The sequence below is a fragment of the Lytechinus variegatus genome, chromosome 17 (assembly GCF_018143015.1).
Source record: "Lytechinus variegatus isolate NC3 chromosome 17, Lvar_3.0, whole genome shotgun sequence".
Classification (NCBI taxonomy): domain Eukaryota; kingdom Metazoa; phylum Echinodermata; class Echinoidea; order Temnopleuroida; family Toxopneustidae; genus Lytechinus; species Lytechinus variegatus.
The window spans coordinates 15,711,683-15,724,700 of NC_054756.1; the positions used below are offsets into that span (position 1 = coordinate 15,711,683).

The window sequence follows — 13,018 nt, forward strand, 5'->3', positions numbered from 1 at the left end:
TATACTCTTGATAGAGCATCAGCAATTACATTGTTCTTTCCCTTTATGTGTACAATTTTCAAAGGGAATGGTTGGAGCATTAGGCTCCATCTGTACAGTCTTTGATTCTTTGTTTTGAATTTCTCCAAAAACACAAGAGGATTGTGATCTGTATAGACTGTAATCTCTCCATTGGTTAGATACACCTCAAACTGCTGAAGGGCTAGTACGAGACTCAGGGCCTCTTTTTCAATAGTTGAGTATTTCTTTTGAAACCGATTGAGTTTCTTAGAGAAGTAGCACACTGGTTTTTCGATGCCTTCTTCATCTTCTTGGAGCAATACTGCTCCTACTCCAATATCACATGCATCAATAGCTACTTTTAACGGCTTTGTGAAGTTTGGAGCTGCCAAAACAGGCTCATTCACCAAAATGGCCTTTAATTTCTCAAACGATCTTTGACATTCGTCAGACCAAACATACTTCACTTTTGCCTTCAGCAGGTTTGTCAGAGGACTAACCACTGTACTGAAATTTGGAACAAATTTCCTGTAGAAGCCACTCATACCTAAGAATCTGAGCAATTCTTTCTTAGTTGTGGGAATTGGGAAGTCTAAGATAGCTTGTATCTTGGCTTCTCTTGGTAGCACTTGCCCTTGACCAACCACATGACCAAGATATGTGACTTTTGCCTTGGCAAATTCACTCTTCATCAGATTCACTACTAGATTGGCTTTGTCCAGCCTGTCAAACAGTGCTCGCAAATGATTCAGATGATCATTCCAAGTATCACTGTATACTAGGATGTCGTCTATGTATACGACACAATTGTCAAGTCCGGCAATCACTTGATTTGTCAACCTTTGGAAGGTTGCTGGTGCATTTTTCATTCCAAAAGGCATGACTTTGCATTGAAACAAGCCTTCGGGTGTGACAAAGGCTGATATCTCTTTGGGTCGGTCAGTCAGTGGCACTTGCCAATATCCTTTAAGCAAGTCTATCTTTGTGATATAGGCAGAATTTCCAACCCTATCAATACAATCTTCTAACCTAGGAATTGGATACGAGTCAGTCTTAGTTACTGCATTTACCTTCCGGTAATCAATGCAAAATCTCTGAGAGCCGTCTGGCTTTGGAACCATTACAATGGGAGAACTCCAACTACTCTGACTCGGTTCGATTATGTCATTATCTAACATAAACTGTATTTCCTTATTCACCATTTCCAACTTGCTTGGATTGAGCCTATAAGGATTCTGTTTGATAGGTCTTACATCACCTACGTCTACGTCATGTACAGTTAAAGGTGTACGACCTGGTTTGTCTTTACATACATTCTCATATTCTCTTAACAGGCCAGATATATCATTTCTTTGATCTTCAGGCAGGTGTTTTAATGCCTCATCCATGTTTCCTAACATCTCTGAGTTAGACAACTTTATACCACATGGTTCGTTCTTAGATACATCTGTATAAGACAATTCATTATCTGTCTTTCCATGGTATTCTTCTTCATGAACATCTACATGTTTTTCTTCTTCTTTGACCTGTGTTGTACCTATTGGCTGACTAGCCTCTCGCTCAAAGTATTCTTTTAACATGTTTACATGACAAACTCTTTGAGACTTTCTTCGATCAGGGGTACTGATCACATAGTTGACATCATTCAATTTCTTTTTGACTATGTAGGGACCACTAAACCTAGCTTTCAAGGGCTCACCTTGCAAAGGCAACAACACTAACACTTTGTCTCCAGGCTTGAAACTTCGCTCTTTTGCATTTTTATCAGCATGAGCTTTCATTTTTCCCTGCGACTCTTTCAAGTGTTCCTTAGCCACATCACAAGCTTTTGAGAGCCTTTCTCTAAACTTTGACACATAGTCTAGAAGGTTTACATCATCATCCTGAACCATAAACCTCTCTTTGATAAGCTTTAGAGGACCCCTAACCTCATGACCATAGACCAATTCAAATGGACTGAAACCTGTGGACTCATTCGGGGAATCCCTGGTTGCAAACAGTAGGAATGAGATCCCTTTATCCCAGTCATCGGGATAGTCTTCACAATAAGCCCTAATCATGGTCTTCAAAGTCTGATGATAGCGTTCTAACGCTCCTTGGGACTGTGGGTGATAAGCAGAGGACTTGATCTGCTTTATTCCCAACTCCTTTATAACTTGCTGAAATATTCCTGACATGAAATTTGACCCTTGATCAGATTGAATTTCCTTCGGCAGACCGTACCTAGTGAAAAACTGCACTAACGCCTGCACCACTGTCTTTGCAGTGATACTTCTCAAAGGTATCGCCTCTGGAAACCGTGTAGACAAGTCCATAATCGTCAGGAGAAATCTGTGACCCGACCTCGTTCTGGGTAAGGGTCCGACACAATCAACAAGAACCCTAGTAAAAGGTTCATCAAATGCAGGAATGGGTATCAATGGAGCAGGCTTGATAGAAGGCTGTGCCTTACCAATAATCTGACATGTGTGACATGTCTTACAGAAATGCACAACATCTTTGTGCATCTTAGGCCAATAGAAATGCCTCATAATTCTATCTTCTGTCTTCCGAATACCGACATGACCTGCCATAGGTAACTCATGAGCCATTTTCAGAATATCTGTGCGGTAACAAGGAGGAACTACAACCTGGTGAATTATACACCAATCTTCATCAGCTGGTCTCCGGGGAGGTCTCCATTTCCTCATCAAAATGTCATCTTTGACATAAAAGCACTCAGGAACCTTATCAGCCTCAGCCTCAGAACATGCTTTTTGTGACAAGCTTTTTAATTCTGGGTCTGCCTGTTGTGCCTGTACAAGGGAGGATTTACTAAACAAACTATCATTGTTAGCAACAGAGCCTTCAACACTATCCCCATTCAAATCCTTGAAAAAGGTTTCAGCTAACCAGACATCAGTACTCTCCTCTACATCAGCAGATTCCGCATCATCCTTTTCAGCTCTACGAGTCTGAGACCTAGTAACAACACAATCCGGGAAAATCCCTGGAAAATCTTCCTGCAACAATTCAGTTTCAGCTACCTCAACGGGCTTTTCCGAAACCACTGGAGATGCAACAACTTTATCTCCAGCCAAGTCGTTACCTAACAAGAAATCAACACCTTTCATGGGTAATTCTGGAACGACACCAACAGTCACAGGACCACTAACTAGGTCACACTTTAAGTCGACCTTATGCAAAGGGACCGACATGAAATTTGGGCCAATACCTTGAACTAAGACGTTGGCATTCTCTGAACTCTCCAGAGGAAGAGTCGAATCACCTGGCACCATCAGGGACTGTGCAGCCCCTGTATCCCTAAGGATCACCACTGACCTACCAGCAGCACCAGTCGAACAAGGGGATACTTCACCATCATGCAAAAAACTTCTAAAAGTTTCATCAACCTGTTTGACTTTATCAGCAAATACCAGAGAAACACTCTCAACATCTTGATTGGGCTCTGATGGAACAAACTCCATCGAGGGAACACTTGTTTGCTTGACAAAACCCATGTCTTTCTTAGTTTTGGTTGGCATTCCAACCAATTTCCAACATAATTCTTTCAAATGTCCCGATTTATGACAATGAGTACAAATTTTGGAACTACGACTCTCAGACCGTTTGGTTGATTCTGTGCCCCCACTAGCCTGATTCTTTTTAGCGTCTTTGTCCTTGCTTGCATATTTTCCCTCACTAGGTTTATTGTGGGATTTAAATGACCCTTTTCCTTTCTTTTTCCAATAATTCTTGAAAGGAGGCCTATCTCCACTACCTTTATGTGTGACCTCAAATTCATCAGCTACTATGGCTGCTTTACTGACTTCAGTAACTCTGTGGTCACCTAAGTGAGATTTAATGCCAAAAGGAAGACTCTTTTTGAATTCTTCTAGGAGGACAACTTCCCTAAGGTGAACAAAATCTTTGTCAACTTTCAGTGATCTGTACCACTTATCGAACATCATTTCTTGTTCCCTAGCAAATTCAACATAAGTCTGGCCTGATTGTCTTTGCATGTTCCTAAATTTATGTCTGTACGCTTCTGGTACCAACTCATATGCATTGAGAATTGTTTCTTTTACTGTAGCATAGTCACATGATTGCGTTTCAGAGAGTGAAGAATAGACTTTTGCAGCCTTTCCAACAAAAACACTTTGAAGGAGAAGAGTCCAGTATTCCTCGGGCCAATTCAGTCTCTTGGCCACTTTTTCAAATGACACAAAATATGTATCAACTCCCTCTTCATCAAATTTTGGCACAAGGCGAATGTTTTTCGCCACATCAAAGACTTGGGGAGATTTATCTTTCGCAGAGTTAGTATTTGCATGAGCTAACTCCATTTCTTTCAACTTTAACTGGTACTCCAATCTCATTCTCTCCTTTTCAATGTTTATTTTCTCCATTTCAAGGTTTTCTTTGATTCTTTCCTTTTCCAATTCAATGTTTGCCAGTTGGATCTGAGCATCCTCTGACATATTGATAGAAGTTTCAGGCTCCTCTGTAAGCTTCATGTGACTAGCTAACAAGTCAATTATCTCTGCCTTCTTTAAACCTGGGGCTAGAGATACACCCAAATGATCACAAACTGTTATCAAATCATCTTTCTTCAGTGACTTCAAATGATCATATGACAATTCTGTCATTGCAAGAAATTCTTCAACATCAAATGTAGCCATAGTGAATATACACAAATACAAGCACGTAATAACACAGTACAGTATATTCTAGAACTTTCCAAAATGTTTCCAATTCAAATTGGCTTTTGTTTCCTGAAAAACTGGTTTTAATTTCAAATTGGCTTTAAATTTGGTTTTCGTTTCAAATTGCCTTGGCTTGTACAAATTTGGTTTTTGTTTCCCGGACAAGCCCCCAAAATTATTTGTTACGATACTGCAACAAATAACAATCAGAAATTGATGTATAAAGTTTAATTTCCTCTTTTTTTATTACAGGAAATAATTATACATAAATAAAACAAATAATGATCTTACATAAATCTCTTGAAGTGTCCGATGTAAAATCCCGAAGTGATGATACTATATCCAAGTAATAATCCAAATGATAAAATCCCAGTTGACTGGCGAAAATTCACAATGATGGCGATGATGAAACTGATGTTGAAGTCCGATGAATAATAAGAGTCACTGCAACGAGTTGAAATGTCCGTGAAGACGATGTTGATGATGATTAACAGTCAATTTCAGTAATCCATGGGTTGAAGCGTGTTCATTGAACAGGTTGATGATGTTGATGATCTCGATGAGAACTGATAATTTCTCAAAATAACTGCAAACAGTTCATTGATGCATAAACTGCTCTGATCTGATCTGGTGAAGTGATCTCATATGATGTGATGTGATCTCCTGCTCTCATATGATGTGATGGTGTGATGATCATCTTGAAAAATCTGCAGCTTTTATACTAATTACAAGTGTTCTAGATCATTCTCAAATTTCGACTAATCTACAAGCTTCTAGAATTGTCTTCCAAAAGAACTTTCTCCTTTCAGGAGCAGTCAAAATCCAGAACACTCTTGAATGACCTCATTGAAATCAACAGTGTAAACAAAATACCTAAGCCTATTCATTTCCACTACCAATACAATTCTATTGTTTGGCTTTTCCTTATTCAACAATAAAACTCCTTGGCCTTTAAATAGGCAAGGCCTGCATAATAAAAAGACATCCTGGAATGTTCTTTACAATTCTTGGCTATCCTTAAAGGGAAATAACTAATAGATAAATGTAATTGCCTTTTAAAATTCTTTTACAATTATTCATATATGTAACAGGTGTATAATAAGAAATATTTACCCTTGTCACATTGTATAGATACCAGAATGCAATCCAAACCATGTGTCCTCACTTCCTGTGTTATGGTGTATGATATTGATAAGAATTATTCACCTTTGTCACACATTGTGTAGATACCTGAATGCCATCCAGACAATGTGTCCTCACATCCTGCGTTACCTGACTACAGCTGTCATCACCAACAAGGGTAGGAGAAGACAGGTTCTCAAAGATCTAGTCAAAGCTATCCAACAGGTAAAACTACCATATTCTTCTCCTTTAATGAAAACAATAGTCCCTCTTATATAAGTCAACTTTTCATTAGTTATTTCCTCAGACTATATCAAGAAGACTCCTCTCTTATTTTTTTTAGTCATGAACTGGCAGAATTCAAGGCCTCATTGTATAAAAGTTACCATTATGGTACCTTTGCCATCCAGTTGTAACTTGAATGGAATCCGTGATTTAGATTGGCTGTTAATCAGCGTTACCATGGTAGTTACCAGTGGATGGTAAAGTTACCATTTAATGTAACGGGACCCTGATCTCTAGTCCGGTGTCCTGTATCATTCTAAATTAAGTGTAATATTTCGATTTTATTTTTTGTACCTTGTAAACAGGAGTCGTACACTTATAGAGATCCCATCACAGAGTTTGTGGAATGCCTCTATGTCAACTTTGATTTTGATGGAGCTCAACAGAAGCTTAGAGAATGTGAAAAGGTGAGTATTGTTACAGAATGATGCCACTGGTGATGTGTCATAGGGTCCCGGTTTACAAACATGGGTGGTGCACATTATTTTTATATGGGGGGGAGGGGGTCAGGGAGTCTCTATCTAATCGTGGTTTCTTAATAATAAAAAAAAAACAGGTTTAGAATTACATTACATGACCAAGCATACTTGTTTCTGTACTCTTTATTCGTACGATTCTTTCTTTTCTCCTCATTTCCCTTTTGAATTCATACTCACTTTGAAAGTCAGAGGGGGGGGGGGTGTAACTGGCTGTGCCACCTCATACTGGCCCAGCTCACAAAACTAGGTATAATGTTGCAGAGCTGCCAAGTAGTACTGATTTTCCGTATTTAGTACAGAAAAATGAGAAGAATTCTGATGGTTTCATGCAAAATACTGATTTCTAAAGTTTCAGTTTTATGTGATGTCCTATGGTATTTCTTTGAAAATACTGATTTCCTTGCCAAAATACTGATTTTTAGCTTTAAAAATACTGAAAAGAGCTTTTTCAGGTTGGCAGCTCTGATGTTGACTTGGGAGAAATTGATTTCATTTATTGAGAGCAAATATATTTCATTAATGAATTTGATGATAAACTAGTTTCTGTTGTTCCTTATCTTGTTTTACCTTGAGGAAAATGTAACGTTTGATTAATTGTGTGATCTTTCAAGTATACTATGACATTTTTCGAGCCTCAAAGTCAAGTTTACAACAACAAAGTTTTCTTCCATAGGTGCTTGTCAATGACTTCTTTCTGGTAGCCTGCCTTCAAGACTTTATCGAGAATGCAAGGCTCTTCATCTTTGAGACGTTCTGTCGTATCCACAATTGCATCAGCATCAAGTAAGTCGCGAGAGAATATATTTGGCTTGAGGCCTGGATGAGATCCACTCATTAAAACGTGCTTTGAGCTTTGTTGTAATGTTGAACAACCAAATGAACTCACCACCAGGAAAAAGACCAATAAGCAGAAATTTTATTGTCCTTGTTTTGAATTTTGATAAAAAAATGATAAAGGAGATGTATAGCTTTGAAATTACATGTAACTAGTAAATGTCTAGATTGAAAAAAAAATTGTGAACCACCTGTCGTCGTGTCAGTGCAAGAACGCCCTGCAGACTGAGTGTTTAGAGCCATATCAAATCCTTTGATTGCTCGTAGCTGGTTTGCAAAGATTAATGAGAGGAGTGAAGCTTTCCTGCTTATCTGATTCAGTGATGGGCTGGCTATACAACACTCCTACATGGCATAACCTAGCTTGGGTGAAAACACTGTATTTGACCAAATAGTAGTTGCTGGTCATCGCATTTATGTTTGCTCCGATTGGGACCCTGTGCACCATTGAAAACACTAAATGAAAAAATCTGCACTGGGTATAGATCTTTCTCATATTGAAATTTCAGGTTCAGTCTGCACTCCATTATATCACAGCATTGATAGATCTTGTAAACTTGTCACCGTTTCATCCATTGTTCATGTGCTATGTCTTCTAGTAACTATCGATGTTGTTAGTATGTCATTGTTCATATGAGTCAATTCAAATCAAAGCAGATCAGATCAGTGGTCCGTTTTATCAAACTTGTTATCAAACAAATCTGCAATAACAGTTAAAAGCTACTGAAATCCTTCCATTTGATTGGCTGATGGTAAATTTTTAATAGAAATGTTGCATTTGTTATTGTAGCAAGTCTTTATGAAACAGAACCAAGACCAAATCAAATCTGCAATGAGATGGTAACAATTATAAACCATGATTCTAAAGCTTTTCTCTTAATAACCAACTGCAATTGTTCCAATTGACCTCATAATTTTCTGCTTTCTTTCTTACGCATCAGCATTTAAGTGTGACTCTAACAGGGTGTTGCAAGAAACTTGCGATCAATTGCAAGTCTATCTTTGGTCCCCAAATCAATCATATGTCTTGCAGTTAATTGCAAATTTGCGATTGATTGCTAATCTGCTTCTTGAAACAAAAAGTTTAATCTGATTTGCTACAGCTAATGTTGATCTCTAATTTGTAAAATTGCAAAAGGGTATTTGCAATTGATCGCAAATATTTTCTTGCAACACCCCATAAGTCATACTTAAATGTTCCTGAAAAAAAACCCCATATCAGGTCAGACCAAGTCAAATCTATGACCATTGCAAATGGTAACAATTAACCATGATTTTTAAGCGTTCATCTTGATAATAATAATATAAGGTATTTATATTGCGCACATAAGGTGGTTTCAGACCGCCTCGAAGTTCGCCAGTTCCAGGTATTCTCTGATCGGGAAATTTACCCTGATCAGAAAATACCAGGTATTTTGGTAATGTGAAAGCAAACTATGTGTAATTTCCCCGAAAGAAAATACCCGCTAAATAGTAGGTACTTGGCGAAATTACGAGAATTTTCGTGGGGATTTTTCCAAGGTCGCAGGTATTTTGGCAATGTGAAAGCAAATTACGGGAACTTTTATCCCAGCGTGTCTTTGGGCGCGGCGGCGTGGGTGGCTGCTTGGCTAGTGATTTTGAATCTCCCGCCTTGCCTGCTTATCAGACCACACTGCGCATGCTCGTAACTTCGGGAACTTATCCCGAAGGATGTGTTTCGGGGCGGTGTGAATGCAGGAATAATTAACGGGTATTTTTTAGCCTTAAAAAGTTCTCGTAATTTAACAGGGATTCTTGTGATCGAGGCGGTTTGAAACCACCTATATCCACCTTGTTAGGTGCTCAAAGCACTCCTATATTACCCAGCTGAGCTAGGCGTTCAGAGCGCACATAGCTTCTTATGGAATCACTTTACCCATTTACCTCATCTGGGTTGAGTGCAGCACAGTGTGGATCAGCTTCAGCAGATAGCCTAACTGACCCTTCCTGTTTTCTTTCTCACGTAGCATGTTAGCAGAGAAGTTGAACATGAATCCTGATGAGGCTGAGAGGTGGATAGTCAATCTAATCAGGAATGCCAGACTAGATGCTAAACTTGACTCAAAACTGGTAAGTTATACCTAACCTTATATGTAGCAGGGCAGAGTAAATTTTTTTAACCATTTCTTTTTAATAGTTAATTTTATACTTGTTATTTATGTATTCTTTTGTTTTCTTTCACAATTTTGATTTTGCTCATTTGGTAAAGCGCTGTGATACAATCATTGTGAAGAGCACTATATAAATACAAAAGCACAAAAGTATTGTAACCACTGTTCAAACAAAAAATTGAAAGTGTAAGCGTTCACATATTTTGACAAACGTTCAATCGTATGGGGAAAATAAAGTCCCCCCAAAAAAATTTTTTTTGGGAAAATTTGTGTGTCCCATCTTAACTTATGAAATGGCCATGTATTGTCCATGTCACTTTGAATTTAATCTGATTTAGTTGCAAGCTATCAATAAAATGAGGTATACTAACTTCTTTCTCGACTCTTAAAGATCCATTTCAGTTCATGTCACTACAACCCTTTTGAACTGTTCTCCGACTGTCCAACCATGTTATTATTGCCCTTCTCTTTACTGGGTAAATAAGAATTATTATTATTCCAAAAATAATTTTTCTTGTACTCATTGCAAGGAACTTAAAACATCTCTGAATCAGAGTTTCTCCTTAAAGCCTGTGTATAGCTTTGGTAAAGGGTCAATAATGTGATTGATAATCGAATATCATCTAATATGACAGTCTTACTGAAGCGTAGAGACCGTTAGATATTTTTCCAACTGCACTTCTCTGAGAAAATTTCAAATATTCAAATCTTGGATATATAGCGCCCTCTCTCAGCGATGCTTGTTTTGAATTAAAAAATGGGCATTCAAGCACTTATCTTATAAATTTAGTGATTAGATATCCAAAAGTTACAGACAAAGAACATATCTTGAAAGTTTCAGCCCATTCCATGATTTGGAATAGGATTTAATTGAAAGACAAAAACACACAGATATTTTAATTTGATCGGGTGACCCGATCAAGTTAAATTTCCATGTAAAATCGCAAAATTTATCCTGTTAAACACATTTTCATTTCATATCCTCCACATCATAGCTGTTATAGGGCATATCCATTCATATTAGCTAGCAATGAATTGGAATAGTGATGGGTGCATTTTGGTGGATTTACCAAAACTATACGCAAGCTTTAACACAATAATTTGTATGTTTTTCTTCCGTTTATAGGGTCATGTTGTCATGGGAACGCAGAACGTATCGCCATACCAACAGGTGATAGAGAAGACGAAGAACCTGATCCATAGAAACCAGCTCATCATAGTCAATCTAGAGAAGAAAGAAAACCAGCTTAAACAGCTTTCTAATGCACAACAGGTAAGCCAGTCAGTGACACAACATTTGCTCCGGCGACAATTGATCCTGGCTTTATTTCGTCTAAGAAATATGGTTAGGGTTCCAAACAGGTTTTATGTTGGGTTTATGATAGGGTATAGTGTTAAATCGAGGGTGGTGTTTCATAAAGCTGTTCGTAAAGTTACGCCCAACTTTACGGACGACTGGAACATGTTCTTACATAAGTCAGCTACATAGGGATATATCATATAGCACAAGAATGGGTCACCAGTCGTGCATGAAGTCATTTGTAACTTACGACAGCTTTATGAAACGGGCCCCAGGGTTGAAGTTGAAGTCATTCAGTTAGTGTGTAGAATTTACAACAGAGTAATTCTCGCTGGATCAACTTTGAAGGAACCGGCAAATCAGCCGGTATTGTGATCCCATTAAAAAATTTTGCATTATTTTGTATTAAAGATCTGTGGTCCAGCTGAGTGATAAGTGCTCAGAAGGGCCCCTCTTAGAAAGAGTTGTGATTGATGCAATTAATCGCAACTATGGAAAGCCAGCAAAGTCAACATATAAACTGCATGTTTGTTAAAAAAATTTATAGATATATTATCAACATTCATAAATTCATTGATTTCTTGTCAATCTGGTGCGTGCTCCTTTCTTTTCAAAGGATATTTCGCAAATTTCCTGTAGAAACAAATTATGACACTGATGGATTTCCGTAGAGATACGATTGATGTGATTAATTGTAACTCTTTGTAAGACGGGGCCCTGAAGTATTGAACGCATTGAAGATGAGTGCAGTATTGTCTCATGTGAATGGAATATTGTTAGTCTCCCATGAAGAAAAGCCATCCATTATAATTATTATCTTAAGTGATCATTATTTGTGTGACCAGGCATTGTCGCACTTTATTATCTATGTATGGTGTTTTAATGATGCTTTCAAAATGCATATTTTGGTCTGCATGATAAGTATGTGCAATATGAGAGCATCTTGCACAAAGCAGCTTAATCAAGACAAATATCCCAAGGGTGACTATATAACTCACTGTTCAATATGATACTAGTAACATATTGCCTGATTAAAAATGATATTGCAAAGGCAAGTCATGCAGAATATACTACACATCATTAAAAGGCCTTACAAAAATTATAGTGGAGGGTATGTAATTGGCAGACCATGTGCTATTTGAGCCATATCATATCCCTTGATTGGTCATAGCTGGTTTGCAAAGATCAAGAGAGGAGTGAAGCTTTCCTGCTCATCTGATTCAGTGATGGGCTGGCTATATAACACTCCTACATAGTGTGTTCTCAACGGTAGCTCTCCTTGAGGCAAAGAAATTTTAATGTGGTTAACTGCCAGTTTGTCTACTGCCAACTCATCCACTCACCACATAGTCTACTTTCATTTAGTCTAATGCCATTCCGTCCAACAACATATTGACTAACAACCATTTGGTCCAATCATCACTTTGTCTTATCACCAGTTCGTCTTTGACCATTTTGTCTCATAACCAGTTGGTCTAATCTCCATTAAATTTTCATTCATTTTTCACAATTAAAACTCAGTCCAATTAGACCAAATGGTTTATGGACTAAATGGCTATTGGACCAACTGGTCATTAGACAAAATGATGATTCGATGAAATGGCAATGACCAAATGGTTATTGTACCAAATGTAGATAGTGGATGAACTGATGGTAGACCTAATAAGACTAGTCGAGTTGGCAATTGGACGAATTGGAATGAGACCAAATATTAATCTTTAATATCAGGAGAGGGCTTCATGAAACAAACGGTCAGTGATTTCACTGGCAAGTGACCCACTGCACAACAGTACTGTACTCTGGTCATTCCCTGCTATTAATCTACAAACTTTTATTTACATATATTTGTGTCAACAATACAAATATTTCCCCTGGACAGCTTTATCAGGAAAGGATGAATTGGTTATTAAATGAACAACATCATAGTCAGTGTGCTGAGTGTGCAAAATGTTAATCATAAGAAAGGAAATGTGCTTAAGTTTATAGCTCATTCTCTCTCACTTTCCGTTTTGCACTTTGGCGCTCCACATATTTCTTGCTTGTTGCCTCTTTGCGTAATGGGTTACTATGATGCTGATTATTTAATAATTTCCTGACTAATCCCTGTGGGGGAAAAATTGATTCATTTTCTCTCTGTTACAGTTTTATTTTATTTTTTGGGGGGGTTTTATTAGTACAACT

General features: G+C 37.9%; 1 protein-coding gene across 1 annotated transcript in view; it reads left to right on the forward strand.

Moving 5' to 3' along the window:
* Positions 1–13,018, forward strand: part of LOC121431246 (eukaryotic translation initiation factor 3 subunit E-like) — a 31,288-nt gene that overhangs the window by 17,123 nt on the left and 1,147 nt on the right. Inside the window, exons 8-12 of the mRNA XM_041628756.1 lie at positions 5,912–6,032; positions 6,398–6,499; positions 7,245–7,354; positions 9,394–9,496; positions 10,664–10,810. Coding sequence (XP_041484690.1) covers positions 5,912–6,032; positions 6,398–6,499; positions 7,245–7,354; positions 9,394–9,496; positions 10,664–10,810 — 583 coding nt within the window. The remainder of the gene's footprint in view (positions 1–5,911; positions 6,033–6,397; positions 6,500–7,244; positions 7,355–9,393; positions 9,497–10,663; positions 10,811–13,018) is intronic.